Raw genomic sequence first — 19,078 nt, 5'->3', positions numbered from 1 at the left:
AAAATTAGGACGAATTACAGGGAAGTATATTGAAATAAATAAAAATTATTGTATTCGATTAAATTGTTTATTTAATTGATAATTATTTATCATTTGAATTTTTATTTTCAAAAAGGCATTATATGAAGATTAAAATGCTTTACAAAAACATATATAATAATGTATTATATATGCCATTTCAATACAATATATATTTATTATAATACAAATAAAACATAATAAAAGTAATAAATTGTTCAATTAATAATTATAATTAGCAACATAAGTGTAAAAATTTAAAAACAAGCATTTTTTAAAAATCAAGGACAGCAATCCTCGTATTTTAGCATAAAAATTTATTAAAATTTTATTTATTAAAAAAACTACCACTGTTTATATGATAATATTTCAAATGATTTATTTACTGTATGTCATTCAATGTATATAATTAAAAGTTATTGTTTAATAATTGTCTTTTATTAATTACTGTAAATATTTATTTTATGAGGATGATTTATTGTTTTTATTACGTACGTTAGTCATAAAACACCGCGATAATAAACGAATATAAAGATCTATGTGTATATATATTTATTTTTTTTATTTATTTATATATATATTTATAAAATCCTATTTATTCATAAATGCACAAGCCCAACAAATACCAAATACTTAATATTTTTTTTTTTTTTTTTTTTATTTATTAGCTAGCACTCAGTACCACACATGTAAAGCTTCTCAAGTTCATCGCACATTATTTTCGATTACTTATTGCATATACTTTTCTTTCTTTTTTTTTCTTTACCTGTAAAATAAAAATAATTTTACAATAACAATAAGTTTAACTTAAAAACTATACTTACCCATAATATTAATTTTACGCATGAGTAGTAGCTGGAGTAATTGTTGTTTTTCCATTATTCGTAATCTTAGACTCTAACTGATAATTACTACCCTCAGGAATATGTCTGTCGTCATTATCAGGTTGTTCAATAACTTGAACTTCCAATGAATCTGATGAAATACGACGTGAGCTATTGAATTGATCGGGCATGTATTGATCCTGTGAATCACGAACATTATTCAACGAATCAGAATAACTGAGTGATGGAAAATCAACGGTAGTTTTCATTTCCAATGAATCTGAACTTCTGCACATTAAATTATTATGTTTATCAGGATCCTCAAGCTCCAATGAATCTGTACTAGTTTCCATAATATTTATATCTCTGACATCTGGCAGGTCAATTTCAGCCTGAGGTCCAGAAGGAATGATAGTTTCAACTTTTTCCGCGTCAGTAATATCTATTTGCGAAATATCTTCAGTCGTGTCATCTTGACGATCAAATTTTTCAACATTTGCTTGAGCAATTCTTATTATTTCGTCAATCTCCATTATTCGTTTTTCATAATCGTCTGAACCTGAAGTACTGGGATTAAAAGAACCGGCAGCACTTATGTCGGTAGCTGGTTTAGGTTTTGGCAAGTTTTCAAGCCGATATCGATTTTCTGGGCTCTCGTGATCTAGAAGATCTTCTTCTTCTTTGGCACGCAATTCAATCATGTGAGCCTCGCGACAGGCTTTTTCTAAGCCTTCAAAATCTGTAAGTGATGATACAGAAATATCATCACCGTGACCAGAACGACTTGCAATGTATCTTCGTGGAAGACTACCACCATTATTTACCGAATCCTGTGATCCACATTGAAATCTTTTTGCACTATCAATAACCGTACTTTCAAGAGACTCAAATTCTTGAAGTGAATTCATTGAAATATTGTCATGCTCGACTGATTTTGAAAAAATTCTTTTACCTGCTAGAATATCATATTCAGTACCAAGACTACCTTTCATACTACCACTGCTACCAATGGAACCTTTATGACTACCAAGACTACCAAATCTACTGCTACCAGCTTCAAAATCAGTTATTTCTTCTTCTTTAATATCTTCAAGTGGTCCACGATCGTATTCCACCTCATAAGCTCTTGGATCAGCAGTAAATTGCATCTCCATCCACTTCTTAGCCTCTTGTTCGTCATCCGAAAAAGATTGTTGGGATGATTGATCTTCATTGGACGCTTGCGGTGGACTTTCTTCAGATTCAAAATCAAACAATTCATTGTTTTTTGGTAATGCCTGACTTGATGCTGGGACATCTTTGTTAGTATCAGTGATCAAATTTTCAAGATCCCGATCAAATTTTTTAATATTACTTGCTGGAATAGCTTTTATTGATATACTTTTACCTTCAGAATCAAATTCTTCGGCTTCACGTCCAACCTCCTCGACAACAACAAAGTCATCAATTATATCGGGTTTGTCAACTAACTCAAATGAATCGCTGTCAGGTGAATGACGATCTAAGTCACGCTCAACTACTGTTTCAATAGAGACACCTGAAGTTGATGATGTTGACATGCTGGCTTGCTGCAAAACTGATCTCTTAGTAAGTAATAAATTTTCAACTTCATCAATGGTAGTTAATGAACTCATTTTCAATTCCGACGAATCAATATCATCCCCCGTTGATTGAGCTTCAATTGACTTGAATTTAAATTCCGGTGATGAACTTTCTTCAGCTTTCAAACTAATCTGATCAGAAATAGCATCAATTGTGCTAGTCTTTAGATCATCATCTTCACTGATAATTATCGAAGAAGTTACTTTTGTAGATTGGCCCTCTTCGGTAGTAGATCCTTCCAAGGCTTCAGGCAATGATGTATCAGCGTCTTCTGAAATCTGCTGGAATATCATTTCTGATGATCGTTTCATTTTGCTGGGAATGTCACCCGTAAGATTATCCAAAGTATCATCAAGTGGAATATCACTATCCGATGAAACAGAAGATTTTTCATCATCATTATCTAATGCAAGTTCAAGATTTTCATCAATTTGATCTTTATCCATTTCAGGCTCGGAAGCAACAAGAGTTTCTGTCAATTCACTTGTACTGTCAATACTGCCCAAATGACCAGAACTCAGTGAGTTTAAGGATTTCATAGATTCTCGTGAACTTAAAGTTGAAACAGCACTCTGATAATCTTGGGAAGTCTGTTTAGATGATTCAAGAGACATCATTGCAGTTTCGTATTCAGACGCGGTGGCTGAAAGAAAACCTGACGCCGTTTGAAGTACTTCAATATCGGATGAACTTGGTCTGCTACTAGTTTCATAATCACAAGATTGATAATTACTGCTTTCTCCTGAACTAGATCCTCCTTCACTTTCAGATTGAATTTTTTTCGAAATACGTGCTGGCTTTTGACGTTTTCGTGGGATCGGTTGGGGTGGAACTGACAATGAACTGGAACCATCATCTCGATTTTCTACATCTGAACTAGATCTACTTGCTGGAATCGGTCCTGATTTTTCTGTTTCGTCATCGTGTAGTGCAACTTTTATTTCTGTTGGTCTATCACTCGGTAATTCGCTCAGTGTATCATCTTTGTCACTTAAAATACGTTTTTCTGATAAACTTTCATCCTCTTGGGTCTCATGCTTTCGTGGTTTGGCAACAGGTGATCCCGAAGACGTGAGATCTTGATCAGCTGCTTGTTCAAATGAGGGTGCTTTGTATAAAAATGGAAGATCATTGGGTATGGATTCAGGTTCAAGTTTAAATTGGAATTCCGAAGGTGATTCTTTTATTTGTACAATTGTTTCACTATTTTCACTCAACTCTTCAATAAGATCTTGTTTAGCGGCTTCTAGAGATTCTTTAACTTCTTCTATTTCTCGTTTTACCACTTGATCAAGAACTGTTATTGCGTATCTGGCACTTAAGTCTACGTTTGCTTCTTTTTTTAATCTAAACGGACTAGAATCTATTGACATGGCGCCAAATTTTTCTTTGTCAAAAGTTTTTTCTAAATGTTTTTGTGGCTCGTCAAGAGATTTTGTTTTACTTGCAAATGATTCTTTTATATTTTTAAGAGTTTCAACATTTGCATTTTCTTTTTCTTTCTTCTCCGATTCTTCAAGAGTATCAATATCTTTTTCTTCCGGTTCACTTTTTTCAACTTTTTTAACAGGTTCTTCTACTTGTTTAACATATTCTTCTATTTTTTCTTCTTCTTTCAATTTAATTTCTACTTTTTCAGCATTATCAGCAGCATGTTTACCTTCAACTATTTCAGAATCTTCTTCACTTTCAGAAACTCTTCTTGGTGTTACGGGAATTTTTTCATCAGTCGGTGTTTTTGCTTCATACTCACGTTGAAGAGTTGCCACTAATTCTTGGCAACTTACATCTAACTTATCTTCAACTAACTCTTGTTCAACTTCACTTTCACTGACCGGTTCAACGATAAATTTAGTTGGAGCTTTAGATGTTAATTCCATTGAAGCTTCTTTTACAGACTCTATGGTACTGACATCTTCTGAAGATCTTGTTGTAGATTCTTGTTCACCAGAAACATCATTCAGTGATGTCAAACTCTGCTGTTTCACCATACTCGACTGATACTCTTCAAGTTCTTTGTCAAATGCTTGAGAAGGTTCCAATGTTTCTTGGATTTCAATTTTCTCATCGCCAATTGACCAATCTACCGGTTTAATATTCAACTCTTTGAGTTTAGTTCTTGGTGAAATAACTGTCGGAGTTATTTCCCGATCAATACTTTTAGTGTCAAGTTGTGAAACTTTTTCTACAACGTCTGTTTTTTCAGGCTCCATAGATGAAAATCCACCGTCTTCACTTTCACCTCCACTTTTAACTTTTCCTGGACTTAGACTACGTTCAGGAATCATTGATGAATCAGACATTGAACTGGGACTGAAAGTTAAATCACGATCTAGACCAATTTTGTCCAATGCCTCAAGAGCTGGACTTTCGTGCAATTTTCCAAATTCTAAATTCTTCATATATTTTTCATCTAATGAATGCTCTTCATCATCATCACCATCAGGTTCATAACGTAACTCATCAATCTCCAAAGAAGATACATCTACAGAATCTTGTCTTGATCCACGACGAAGACCGACACTGCTGGGTTCAATTATTTCCAAAACTCGTGCACCAGTACTTTCATAATTTGTAAAATTCATTGGAGACACATACTCATCAGGTTGTTCAAAATATTCTTCACCTACTTTAAGTTCTTCTGGATATTCTACCACTGGCATTGGGCTCAATTGTTCAGCTTGCTGTTGTTCTGAACCAAACGATTCCAAATCTATTTGATCAGAAATACTGCTAGGACTCATTGTAACATCACGTTCCATAACTTTAGCGTGTGATGACGATGATAAAAGGCTTTCTTCACGATCATGAGGAGTTGAATCTTCATCTTTAGTTAAGTCTTCACTAATACTCAAACTACCACGTGTTGAATCTTTATCTAGTCTTTCATCTTGTCCAAAAACAGTTGCTCTGATCTGTTCAATACTTTCAATAACCTGAACTTGGCTTTCTTTACGCTTGCCCATAATATTTTCAAACTTTTTCGTCAAATCATCAGCCAATTGTTCATCAAAATCTTCCGATTCAGGTCCATCATCAACATCATTACCATTGTCCTCGTCATATTCAAAACCCAAATTTAAAGCACCTGAACTTTCAGATCGTTTTTCTAATTCATCTTCTATCGACTGGACTAATGTTTCAGCAATATCTCTCGCCTCAGTTTTATCATGAGTATCTCCAGAAGCATATCGTTCTGAATTATCTTCTTCAGAATGTTCAGTGGATTCTTCACCAAAAGCTTCATCACGTGAAATATCTTCCGTTGTTTCTCTTGATGGAAATACTTTAGTATCTGAATGACGTGAAGATTCTTCATGAGTCTGCTCCCGAATAACAGCAGTTTTCAATTCATCCTCCAAACTTGTTCCCAAATTCGACATATCAAATTCCTTGTCCTGCATCTCTTGCAACTGATCTTTAACTATTTTAACTGCAGTATCAATTTCATGCTCTTTTAAAGTTGTCGTTCCTGCTTCTTGTATCACGACACCATCATCATCTTCAACTTTGTGAATCTGTATCTCATCTTTGAGTGATTTCAATTCTTGTGAAGCACGTGCATCAATCATTTGTTTACCACTCACAAGATTAACTTCGATATTTTGTACTGTACTCTTATCTACAGTCTCGTGTTTAAGAGTCTTATCTTCAATAGTTTCTTCTTGACTTTCTGTCGTAACTGTTGACTCGGATGATTTTTCTCTCACTTCTCGTTCTTTTTCCTCATGTTTCAATGTCTTCTCATCACCACGAGTAACTTCTGATGATTTAATCTCTTTCTTTCCCACGGTTACCATTTCTTCATGATCTATTTTCGATGTTGTAATGAGTGTCTCTGGTTCGTACATCATTTCCGTAGCTTCGAAAGCCCTCAAAGCTTCTTCAGGATCAGTAAATGTTTTTGTAATTGTCTGAGAATGAATTTTTCTCTCAGACGTATGAGTTTCAATATGCTGTGATACTTTTTCCGTAACTTTTGTCTCCGTGACCGTGATCACATCTTCCTTAGCGCTGGGTATCTTTTCAAAAACTTTAGTCGTCTCAACTATACGTTTTGGTATTCCCGACTTTTTCTTCTTATCATCAGCATCCTTAAGTAGATCTTCATCTTTTGCTTTTAATCCTTTATCTTTAACAGAAAATATTGGTATTTTAGATTCTTTTTTACCATTTTCTTTGTCTTTATCTTTGTCCGTTTCAACGAGAGTTGAACTTTCTATTTTAGTTTCAACTTTTATCTTAGTAGGGATTTTTGAAACCTTATCTTCAGGACTTAGTTTCGATATGTCAGATAGTTTGTGCGCATCTTCTGGTGTTTTATACGTCTTGACTAAATCTTGATGACTCAATTTACTTTCTGAATCAATAAATTCTCTACAAATCTGTTTAGTAATAATTGAATCATCACCAAAAATTTTAGTTTCTTCAATTACAGTCACTTTTTTATCCACGGTCTTGACCTTGTCCCCAGGTTCAATCGATGTTGTCGTAGTTACCTCGGATTTTATTTTTCTTGGAATTAAAGACGGTTTAGTGTCAAACATTTCTACGAATTCAGGTTTTACATTTTGTTCAACTACATTGTCTATAGTCACCTTGGTTTCTTGACATATTTCTTTTATGTCTTTCATTTGATCACCTTCTTTACTTTCTAAACTCAAACTTTCATCTTTTCTTAATTCTTTTGCAGTCAAAGTCTTTGTTTCTTCTTCTTTAAATAATTTTTCTTCACTTTCTTTTATTTTCGTTGTTTCAAAATTTGAACTTTCCATAACCGTATCATCTTTTATTATTTCTTCTTTAATTAATTTTTCTTTACTTTCCTTAATTTCCTGTCTGTCTAGACTTAAGCCTTCATCTTTGTGGATTATCGTTTCTTTCATTTTTTCTTCATCATATTTACTTTCTTTTGCTTTTTGACAAAAGCTTTTATCTTCGGATGGTTTCTCTTTATTTTGGGTAATTTGCGGTGTTTCCAGGTTCAAAATCTCATCTCTTTGTATTTTTTCTTCATCTTGTTTGCTCTCCTTTGTTTCAATAATAAAACTTTCAACTTTTTCTATAATTTTTTCATCTTTTTTAATTTCTCCTTCTTTTGTTAAATTTTCATCATCTTTTGTTTGCAGACTTAAACTTTCATTTTTCACTATTTCTTCTTTGGGTATTTTTTCTTCATCTCGTTTACTCTCCTTTATTTCAACACTCAAATTTTTATCTTGCCTATCAATATCGTGTTCATCTTTCTTCTCAACTTTTTGAACCTCGAAAGCTGAATCTTTGTCTGAAGTTAAAGATAAAGATTGATCGTAAATAAAACTATCACCAGAACTCAATCGTTTGTCACGTGGCAATGAATCTTGGGATATCAACTTTGATACTGGACGTGAACCAGTTGTGGTGGCAATTATTTCTTTTTGAATTTGTTCTTCAAAATAATGAGCTTTTTCAGCGACTGAACATTCCGACATATCTGGTATATTTAAATCTTCCATTGTCTCAGAATGCATCGTTGTATTGTCAAGCATACGATCCATTTCTTCTTCTGAAATAGGATTTTGTAAATAATCACTATCGCTTTCATTGATCGTCATCTGGGAGGCCCGAGAAATTTCCGACTCTGAACGCTGATAACTATCCCGATTTCGAGTGATATCTTCCCAAAATTTACGTTTCTCCGAGTACGTTTGTTTTTCTAAATTTGGAGATAATAATTCATCTTGTTTATTGCTTACATTATTATCATTAATATTGTTAGGATAACTAGCGTCTACGGATTCTAAAGGACAAGCCACTTTTTGTGCAAAGGATTCATTTATTTCGGCATCTAGAACAACCAAGAATTTTTTAAATATTAATTTATTTCCATTTAATTCATAAATTTATTACATTATTATAACTTTCAACGATTTTCTTTAATTTTTTACTGCCAACGAGAATTTATATATTTTTTTCTTTAACGAGATAAAATTTATCTATTAATCTAATACTTATTTTTGAATAATTAAGTATGTAATTCCATTTAATTATCTACGGGGATTAGAACACCATTTTTTTCTGTAAATATGTTAAATAAAAAAAATTTTTCATTCAGGAAGAAAAATAAAATTTTTAAATATATCGATTTTTTTTTTATTACAATCAATGTACTTTTTTTTTTAATTTACATCGATTTAAAAAAAAATATTCCAATAAACTAAATAAAATACATAAATAAAAATAAGTGCAAAAAGAAAGCACACGTGAAATTATTATTATTATTTTTCGTATCTTTAAATAGATATTAATAAATTTATTTTTCATAAATATATAATTTATTCAAAATCTTCAACATCAGTAAGACCGTCAGCAAGGCCATCATCGCCAGCATCTCTAACACTCAACAAATCTTCCATTTTGTTAACATTTTTTACAACAACTTGTGAACCAGCCAATAAATCTAAATCTTCAATAACTTCTTTTTGTCCACAAGCACCATCAACTTCTTCTTCTTCATCAGACGCTTCCACGTCTTCAGTATCAGTTTCACCGTTTATCAACAACAAATCATCTATATTTTCATGTTTACCAGTTTCTTCTTCATAGTTTTCTTCATCAACCGACATTTGCTTTCTTATCTCCGCAGAAAAGGGGCCATCTCCCTCTTTGGTAGTGATCGTACCACCACCACCAAATTCACGTAAAATATCTAATGCATGAGGTACTAAAATTGGGGGTTCAATTGAATCGTCATTGTCATTAGCATCTTCATCATTAGATACATCTTCAAGATCTGTTTCACCTTGACAAGTATTTTCCATTACTGTCAAACCTTTTCGTTCAATTTTATTATTTCCACCAGACTCCTGATCACTGCCCATATAAATTTCATCAACGTCCGTCAGATTATCAGCAAAACTACTGCGTCTATCGACATTTGGAAATCCACCAAGACCGTCCCACTGTAAATCTTGCGATTCAGCATCCGCATTTTCCAGTGTCACTGATATGGTTGGCGCTACTTGATTATTATTATCATGAATGCCATTAACGGTCGGTAATCGTCGTTGCTTTGACGGACTACGTAATTGTGGATTAATAATTGTTAATTCACCTTCTGAATCAGTATCAGAAAAATGGATCGAAACATTAGACATCAGTGCATTTAAACGTCGTCGTGATTTAGTCTTCTTTTTAGGCTTAGCTCCAGTTATTGATGACGGACTTTCTGACCGTAATGAATCTTGTTTTGTTAATCTATCCTCAGTATTTACAGTACCGATATCTAATGAGTCTTCGTTTTCACACATTATTATTTTAAATTACAAGATTTTATTTTATTTTCAGAGTTGATAGAGAAAGATAGAAAAACAGAAAGAGAGAGAGTAAATTAAATATATAAAATAAAACCTGAAAAAATTAAAATAATAAATTAAATCTGAATTATTATTTTTTTTATTTATTTTTTACTCACTCTCGCTTAGTGGGATTTTTATTATTTTTATTAAAACTTTTACTGGTAATATATTATTATTATAAATATGAAAGATGTTGATGTTAGTTTTAGTTCTTTTACAACGATACTGAAGTCTAATAAAATAAAACTTTTCTACGAGGACTTATTTATTTTTATAAATTAAATTTATGAAGCCTACTGAAATCTATATATTATAATTGGATTTAGTTGCGTATATTTTCGTTGCTGTTATTATTATTATTATTATTATTTACTCTTAAATAATAGTTGAAGTCTTGTATAATAAACTAATAGTTTAAATATTATTTAATTTCATTAGGCGGCTTTCTTTTTGCATAAAAAAAATAAAAAAATATGTAATTATATAAATAAATAAATACATGCTCAGTTACATACCTGTTTGTTTTTTATCTAAAATATCGCTAATTAATTTTTGTTGTTTTGGTGACGTTGGCTTTGGAATATCACGTTTTTCTCCATAATCTCTCATATATGTTGATTTATAAATATCCATTTTACTAATGAAATCGTAATCTAATTCTACAAAAAAAAAAATAAACGAAAAACGAAAGGGTAGAAATTAAAAAAATGAAAATAAATAAATTTGATTACCTTTTAATTTCGAGTTTGATGGAGTCTTTGGTACTGTTGGTTCAGGTAGAACGATATTTAAAATGCAAATTGGCTGTTGAGCGAGTTCACCTTTTGCAACTTTGGGTTCTCGCATAAACATCATCCGTGCAACTGGATCCAAAAGTTGATCCTTAACTTTAACATTAAATGACAGTCTATTTTGACGGAATGCTTTGAATGTAAATTTGAGCTGTTGGCCGGATTTTGTTACAGGTACAAGATTACCGCTAAATTCTAAGTACAAATCTTTACCATCCAATGCCTACAGATAAACAACAAAAATTAATTATTTAATAAATTATTTATTTTATTAATAATAATTACTTCAACATCACGACTTTTGACAATTTCCAAAAATTCTTCTTGTTTTTCCAAAGTATGCAAACCATCTTTACCATCTGTCATACATAAAATACGTAATGTTGCTTCCACGACATCAAATCGTTTTGAATAAATAACAAAGCTGTTAATTAAAAAAAAAGTTATCCAATAGTTTACCCTTTGATCAGAAATAATAAATATTTTAGCATACTTAGTAATAAACGGTACAAAAAGTGATTCTTTATAAAGTTCCGTGGCCATTTTAGGAACTTCACTGATATTACGACAATCCATAAGCCAAAATCTTGCCGAAACTGTTGTTGTAAAAGACACACGATTATTTAAAAATGTCAGAGGAGTTGATCCTGTTACGTCCTCCCATTGAGCTTCGCTTGTTCCGCCTTCATAAATAAATTAAAAATTTATTTATAAAATCAATGAATAAATCAATTAATTGAAAATAATTACCAGCAATACTACAGAGTAAACGCAGTGTTGGAGTTTCACCCGCATAATCATTAATCATTCCTTTATTAGCGGCTTGAGGCACTGGTATAGTTAGAGTTATCGGTTTATGAAATTTACGTCTTCTGGGTTCTATAGTAATAACTGGTGATACTGCGACACAATTTCCAAGTAATTTCGCTGTCAAATCAGCTGGTATAACATGAGCCTAAAAAATTAATCAGTTAATTTCTTCCTCCATCATCTTAAAGTACTAATTTAATTTACCTGTAATCCAACTTTTATTTTTTTCGTAAGAGCACCAGGTGGAAAAACAGCCTGAACATGATTAGCGACACTGGAAATTAATATTCCACCATCAGCACCAATTACATGTACTTCTTGTTTTATTCGTGTTATGATAGCAAAGTATTGGGGAAATTCAGTTGTTATTATTCGGGTAATACGTCCAGAATGTGATGTGCTCATTTGAGAATCGTGAGCGGTATTTAATAATGTGTCATCATTGTCACGTGAATTATCATGTTCCTTCCATGTTTCCCCATTTTCACTTCTCATTATTATTATTTCTCGGTCTTTGCCTTCGATCGATGCAAAATGGGGTACATCTATCAATACTGGTCTGTGGAAAACATTTTAATAAGTATTAAATCACTATATTTTATATGTATTTATAACATTACCCTAAAAATGTAGCACCGACAGGACCCATTTCAATAATACGTGTCGCCAAAGCTTCACCTTCCATTAATGCTGGTGGATTAGCAACTTTTGTTGGTTTCAGTAGTCTACAAGTAACTCGGATCGGCATTGTTGCTCTTCCTGGTGGTACAATTATTCTTATTCCGCTGTGACGGCAACCTTTCATTGTTCCACCACGTGCATCAACCAGAAAACTTACCAAAAATCTATAATTAATTAAAAAAATCAATTAATAATTAGTATTTTACCAAAAACTTGTCATAATTCAAATAAATATAACTTACGATCTAAAGTGTAGTCTTCTGTAATAAATAATTTAAATTAATAAATATTTTAAATTAATTTATTTATTTGAAAATATTATTTACATACCCGACATTAATTGCGTCAGTTGAATCAAAGTTTTCCGGAGGACAATAATTATTGCTTTGTGTAAATTCTTGTTTTTCTTCATGAGACAATTGACGATGAATCGGATCGTCGCGGGTTACGTCAATAGGTAATGAATCGTCACGCAAACTTTTCATAATATCTGCTGTCAAATATCGGTAGGGTTGTTCGTTTGTCAAACCATCTGAAACTAATATTATAAAATAAGTTTTAATTAAAAGGGAGATTTAAATAATAGAATAATTGATTACCTCCTTCGTCATCAGAATCAGACATAAAACAAGTTTCTTGTAAACTTTCTGGTGCAATAACTTTGTATTTTTCTTCCCAAGTTTTGTTGTCCGGAGTTTGCGTATCATAATCCAATCCTTTCAATACTTCCATTACTGAAATATATCCCAACTTTTGTGCAATATTCAATGCAGTCAAACCATCCTGACAGTTGATAAAAATAAAAATTTATAAACAAAAATTTTATCAATATAAATGTAAGTAATTAAGTGAATAAAATTACTGTTGTTTTAGCATTGTGAGACGCATTTCCTTCCAAAAGTGCAGTAACAATGTGTGCATGTCCTTGCTGAGCGGCTTGATGTAACGGAGTATAATTATGACTTGTCCGTACATCTATTTGTGCATTATGTTTAAGTAAAAATCTAATCATTGATAAATTTCCAAAGTGTGAGGCCACATGAATGGGTCGATAACCCGATTCTGTTTGGCTTTCAACATTAGCACCATTTTTAACTAAAATAGATGCTACGCGAATAGAATCTTCTTGAGCACAAAGATGTAATGCTGTAAGACCATTTTTCGATTTATGATTTGGATCAGCGCCATGTTCAATTAATAAATTAGTCATATCATAATGGCCTTTTTGTGCGCTCAATTGCAATGGCGTAAATCCAGCCTTAGATTGTGCATTTGGATCAGCACCATGTTCAAGTAATGTTGACGCAATATCCATTTGATTTTTACGCGCGGCAATATGCAATGGAGTATGGCCATTCTGAGACGCTAAATTTGCTGATGCACCTTTTTCTAATATCATATTTGCTACATTGGAATGATCGTAATGACAAGCGAGGTGTAATGGTGTAATATCATTCTAAAAAATATAAACATCAAATTAATTAAACAAATAATTTATCAGCATCAGATTGTCTTCTGTAGCTATAAAATATTAATTACCTTGCCTTGTGAATCAAGTTTACTGTCTTTTTGTAATAATATTTTAGCTACATTCACATTACCATATTTCGCAGCAATATGTAATGGTGTAAATCCATTTTTGGTCAGTGCTTTTACTGACGCATGATTTTCGACAAGAATTCCAGCGACCTATTGTTCATATAATACAATAATTATTATTTTAAAACATATATCTACATATATATTTACTACAAACAATAAAATACATACAAACATGCACTTACCTGAGAATAAAATTTTTAAAATTAAATATCTACTTTGCAATCTAAAAAAAACAATACGTGCTTACAACTAAATAAAAAATAACTAATATTAAATATTTTTTTTACAATTATTTTTATTAACTAGTGAAAATAAAAACAGGTACCTAAATATAACAAAATGAATGTGCAAAAATAATAAACTGAAACAATAATAATAATAATAATAATGATAATAACAAATAATCATATCATGTATTCTTTGTGACGAGTCCAAAATAAATATAAAGTATTTTGTGTATTAATATAATCAGCAATACGAGCTATTTGATTGTTATTTACCTCTTCTTGACCTTCCTTAGCCGCGATATGAAGTGCAGTGTACATGTCTTTTGTCGTTGTATCGACCGATGCACCGTGTTGAAGGAGTAACATGACAATGTCAACATTGCCTAGCCTTGAAGCTATATGTAGAGGTGTCTGTTCCTCCTTCAAACATAAATTATTATTTAATAATATTTCTCAAATAAATAAATATATACAAAAATAAATAACTTACCCTAGCACGCGCATCAACTTTAGCTCCATTTCGTAATAAAATTCTTATGATATCCGTCTGATTAGCACGCGCTGCTAAATGTAAAGGTGTCTCTCCTCTAACTGTTGGTACATCAGGATTAGCTTCGTGTTGAAGTAAAAATATAACTATGTTCATACATCCCATAAAACTAGCGACATGTAAAGGTGTTAATCCAGACTAAAAAAAAAAATTTTTCCCATTGTAATTTTTAATTTAGTCAATAATAATAATTATTATTATTATAAACTTTACTTACTTCTGTGGTAGATTCAATAGACGCGCCGTGTTTCAATAAAAGTTCCACAACCTTGATACGATTTTTTTTGCATGCAATGTGTAATGGAGTGAAGCCATTTAACGCACGTGCATTTGGATCGGCTTTTTTATCAAGAAGTAATTTAGCAACACGTACATGGCCACAGTGCGCTGCTACATGAAGTGACGTCAAATAGTCAATGGTTACTTCATCTACTGGAGCACGGTGATAAAGTAATACACGTGCTGCATCAACGTGATCACCTTGGGATGCCATATGAAGTGGCGCCAGTCCATTCTAAACTCATCAACATAATAAATTTGTAATTCATTTAATTATAATTTATTGTTTCTTCCAAGTTTGAGTATGATAATTACCTTTGTACGTGCACTTATCGGCGCGGAATGTTCAAGAAGCGTTGACACAACTTCTTCGTGGCCAGATCTTGCTGCACAGTGAAGTGGCGTTAAACCATCACGGGTTTTAGCATCAATCATCGCTGAGTTTTCTAACAATAATTTAACCATATTATTTTTTCCCCATTTGGCTGCTACATGAAGTGGACTTATATTGTGCTGGAAAATAATATCTTTCAATTAAAAAATCTATTGTTTATTCATTTTTTAATTATTTATCATTTACTTTGGCTAAATAATTGACATCAGCACCACGTTTTATTAACAAACGTCCTATTTCTTCATTACCATAGTGAGCTGCGATGTGAAGTGGCGTAAAACCACTTTTAGATGTGACATCTGGTTTATGGTCATTCTAAAATTATTTTATTGAATTAATAAAATTAATAAATATCTTTTTAAAAATTAATTACCTGAAGAAGTAAATCGGCGGCTTTACAATCGTCTTTTTTAGCGGCAATATGCAATGCCGGTAATCTAACTTTACCTTTCGAATCGTTTTCGAGTAAAACACTTACAACTTTATCGTGTCCCTGCTGCATTGCGACAGCAAGTGGTGTGAAACCGTCCTAAAATATTTATAATTATTAATAAATTAATAAAGTAATTAGTATTTTAAATAAATAAATATTAATAATTAAATTACTTCAGTTGCTAAGCTTTGATTTGCACCATTCGTTAATAATAATTTAACAACTTGATCGTGATTTTCTTGAGCTGCCATATAAAGAGGAGTAAATCCATTTTGTGATTGTGTATTTACTGCTGCCCCATATTGCAATAAAATATTTACAACTTCAACTTGTCCAGCTGATTTTTTAAAAATAAAATAAAATAAAATATTAAGAGTTTACAAACAGTCAAAATTAATAATAAATTACCTAATGATGCAATATGTAAAGCAGTATTTCCTTTTTTAGTTGCAGAATCAACTTTAGCTCCTCTTTTTAACAATTCCGTTACTATTTCAACGTGTCCATCTTTCGATGCCAAATGTAGCGCGTTCAACCCATTCTATCAAAACAATTAATCAATAAAGTTAAATCTTATCAACTTTACAATACCAAAAAAAATTTATTTTTAAAAAATACTTACTGAGTTGGACGTATTGATATCGAGATTTAAATCTAAATATTCAACAACTTTTTCCAAATTACCCGACCGTGCAGCTCGAAGGAATGCCGTCGTATCGTCCGTCTATAAAAATAAATAAATAATAAAATGACACACATGCTCATAGGGGAGCCTGGGGCACGAAGGCCCCCCTGGGGCATAAAGGCCCTCTTCAAAAATTAGGTAAAATTTTTTTTTTTTATTTTCCGTCAAAGTATGACCTTCATAATGTTTTTAGTATATTTTAAGTCAATACGTGATATGAGGGGCAAAACGGACAACTCGAAAAAAAAATTATAAAGAAAAAATTATTTTTTTTTTATTTTCCGTCAAGTTAATTTTTTTGTGACAATTTTTTTTTTTTAATGGTCCATTTTACCTCATACATCACATACTGGCCTAAAACGTCATAAAAACATTATAAAGGTCATAACTTAACGGGAAATAAAAAAAAAATTTTTGTTGATAATTTTTTGGAGAGGAGGCCTTCGTGCCCCAGAAAAAAAACAAATTTTTTTTTCGATTTTTTGCAAAATTTCTACTTATTCTTTCGATATCGACGGAAAATAAATGAATTTTATGGTTAAAAGCCACAAAAAGAAAAAACCGGCTTAAGGGGGCCTTCGTGCCCCAGGCTCCCCTACATAATAATTCAATCGATCAAGTACTTGAAGCAAATAAAATTCACTGATTCCAATAAAAAACAACATTAAAACTGTTAACGACTCTAATCAATACTACGCTAATTAGCAAATTTTAATAGTGGGGATTAATTTATTTGTTTGCTAAATATACATTTTTTTAAAATATCTGTAGTACTTTTTTTTATTGTAACTTTGGTAAGGGTTAAAAAACATTTCTGTCCTGAGGCAAGTGCGTAAGTATTCATTAGATGTCAAGTCTTTGAATTTTTTTTCTGTCTACAAGTATCCGCCCTTTCTTTTTTTTTTTTTAACCCTTTCATATATATCGTTCATTGTCCAAAATGAATGGAACTATCGAAATAAAAATCACGCCCTCAGTTTTTATTCTTTTATTACCGATAAAAAAAAGCAATTAATCTTTTAGTACTAACACCTTTTATACAATAAATTTTTATTTATTTTATTGATAATAAAAATTTTTGAAAAAAGAAGAAATGAAAAAAAAAAAATTTTTTTTTTTTAATTTTTTTTTTGAAAATGAATATTTAATAAATACCTGACTCGTATCTGTCACCATTGTCTCGATTTAAAAAGAGACGAATTATATTTAAAGATATTTGTAATCCAGTTTTATCACTTAACACTTTAATTTGTTAATTATTGATAAATGTGATATATTTAATATTAATGATAATAATAATATATTCAATAATTAATCATACGAATTATATACCGGCATAGCAAGGAGCCGCCCCGTGTACGGCTTTATCCAACTTTTTATTATAAATTATGGTGACAGGGACGAAGTTTAATCCTGCGTGTTTATGTCCGATCACGAGTGCGCAAGCTCAATAAATTATAAATATATATCAGAGGCACAAAAATTAAAAATACATTGAAGATACATATTTATTTATTTTAATTATGTATAGACACTTGATAATCAATTATTAATTAACAAATAGTAAATTTGTTTACTTTGTTTAAGCTTAAATTTACTGGGAGGTTTAAAAAGCGAGGGGCGACGCGACCACCGACTTGCCAACACTGTTATACTATTGTGGATCAATAAAACAGCCCCTATTAAAACTACTGCGATGACGACGACGTCCTCGTCGTCGTCACGACGTCTAAGGTGTATACATTTTAATCAGGATTTTTTATTCAGGCTTCACGCATTTGTGAGCATTATTGTGACGTAACCTTTGGAAATTAATTGCCTAAGGAATTTTTTTTTTTTAATGCAGCAAAAAGAAGTTATTGTTCATTTTTTAAATTAATTTTATTTATTTGGTGTAATTAAATTTTTAAAATAAATCGATTAAAAATTTCAACAACTTGTATTTTTATTAAAAAAAAAAAAAATATAAGCTACTAAGTAGATTGTATAATAGATTATTTGAAAATAACATTATCAATAGAGTGTAACAAATTTAACAGCTCAAAATAGCACCGAGTTTGTTAAGCTGAGGAAAAAATGCCAATAATAAAACTTGCACCTTTACTTTCAATAATCGTTCCCATGCATAAAGTTATTTATTTTTTATTTATCAATCAATATTTATATTTATACCTCAATAAAATAAAACCAAGTTAATAAAAAAAATTAAGATGCGACTTAATTCTCAAGTTTATTTTTAACCCCGACGAATATTTTAGTATATGAATATAAAATGAATAAGGTTATATGTTTAAAATTAAAAAACCAAATCGATTTATTATTGGAACCCGTTAAATTTAACAATGAGACATTATTCATTACCTGAAGTAGTATTATCGGGGGATAAGTTGACTCCATCGTTATTACCATTCTTTTTGTCAGCTACTTCGAGATTTTAAAAATAAAAAAAAAATAAGCAATAAATATAAAATGACTTAAATGCTATTTAAATGGACTCGATGAAATAGGTATCCAACTTGTATGCTCTACACTCAAGATGTACGTTCATAAATTTATTTATAGATTTTAAGATTACTCTCGGACTGTTTATTCTTATACACTCTTTTCCTTATACTCGAATGCAAGATGCAGCTCTGAAATATTATTATTATTATTAAATTCAATTGTCTGAATGTATTATTAAGTTATCATAAAAATAAATAACCCACTTACTTGCAAAAATTATTGTTTCTTTTATTTTCTTTTTACTCATGATTGTTTTCTATTAAAAATTTTAATGAAAGTAATTGATAAATTATCAGATCTACGGTTTTAAATTTTGTAATTTTTATTTTACGCGTTAAAT

General features: G+C 31.1%; 2 protein-coding genes across 3 annotated transcripts; both read right to left on the bottom strand.

Annotated features, from left to right (window-relative positions):
• Positions 1-692: 692 nt before the first annotated feature.
• Positions 693-19,016, bottom strand: LOC103577032 (ankyrin-3). Of its 2 annotated transcripts, XM_014444010.2 has the most exons (25): positions 18,946-19,016; positions 18,595-18,866; positions 16,171-16,272; positions 15,957-16,089; positions 15,722-15,885; positions 15,489-15,644; positions 15,302-15,430; positions 15,037-15,234; positions 14,660-14,956; positions 14,383-14,580; positions 14,166-14,312; positions 13,603-13,752; positions 12,926-13,519; positions 12,663-12,846; positions 12,394-12,601; positions 12,306-12,323; positions 12,003-12,227; positions 11,587-11,941; positions 11,323-11,527; positions 11,066-11,255; positions 10,858-10,996; positions 10,513-10,795; positions 10,297-10,440; positions 843-8,271; positions 693-784 (listed from the first exon to the last, which is right to left on the bottom strand). In XM_014444010.2, the coding sequence occupies exons 2-24, from the start codon at positions 18,640-18,642 to the stop codon at positions 857-859; spliced, it is 11,682 nt and encodes a 3,893-aa protein (XP_014299496.2). In that variant the 5' UTR covers positions 18,643-18,866; positions 18,946-19,016; the 3' UTR covers positions 693-784; positions 843-856. The 2 variants fall into 2 exon arrangements, with proteins under 2 accessions (XP_014299496.2, XP_014299497.1); XM_014444011.2 differs by lacking the exons at positions 693-784; positions 843-8,271; positions 10,297-10,440; ... (2 more) ...; positions 11,066-11,255; positions 11,323-11,527 and having other exon boundaries at positions 11,578-11,941.
• Positions 8,759-9,733, bottom strand: LOC106694037 (uncharacterized). The gene has a single exon (XM_014444008.1). It carries the CDS (start codon positions 9,731-9,733, stop codon positions 8,759-8,761), a length of 975 nt encoding a protein of 324 aa, XP_014299494.1.
• Positions 19,017-19,078: the final 62 nt, after the last annotated feature.

This window comes from Microplitis demolitor, chromosome 9 (assembly GCF_026212275.2).
Source record: "Microplitis demolitor isolate Queensland-Clemson2020A chromosome 9, iyMicDemo2.1a, whole genome shotgun sequence".
Lineage (NCBI taxonomy): Eukaryota > Metazoa > Arthropoda > Insecta > Hymenoptera > Braconidae > Microplitis > Microplitis demolitor.
This window is presented reverse-complemented; position numbering and strand designations above follow the sequence as displayed.

Excerpts from the sequence above, each read along its gene's own strand:
- LOC106694037 (XM_014444008.1), bottom strand. The coding sequence starts at position 9,733 with ATGTGTGAAAACGAAGACTCATTAGATATCGGTACTGTAAATACTGAG.
- LOC103577032 (XM_014444010.2), bottom strand. The coding sequence starts at position 18,642 with ATGGTAATAACGATGGAGTCAACTTATCCCCCGATAATACTACTTCAG. Across the intron at positions 16,090-16,170 it reads ATATCAATACGTCCAACTCA|AATGGGTTGAACGCGCTACA; the intron begins GTAAGTATTTTT and ends TTGTTTTGATAG. Across the intron at positions 15,886-15,956 it reads TTTACATATTGCATCATTAG|CTGGACAAGTTGAAGTTGTA; the intron begins GTAATTTATTAT and ends TTAAAAAATCAG.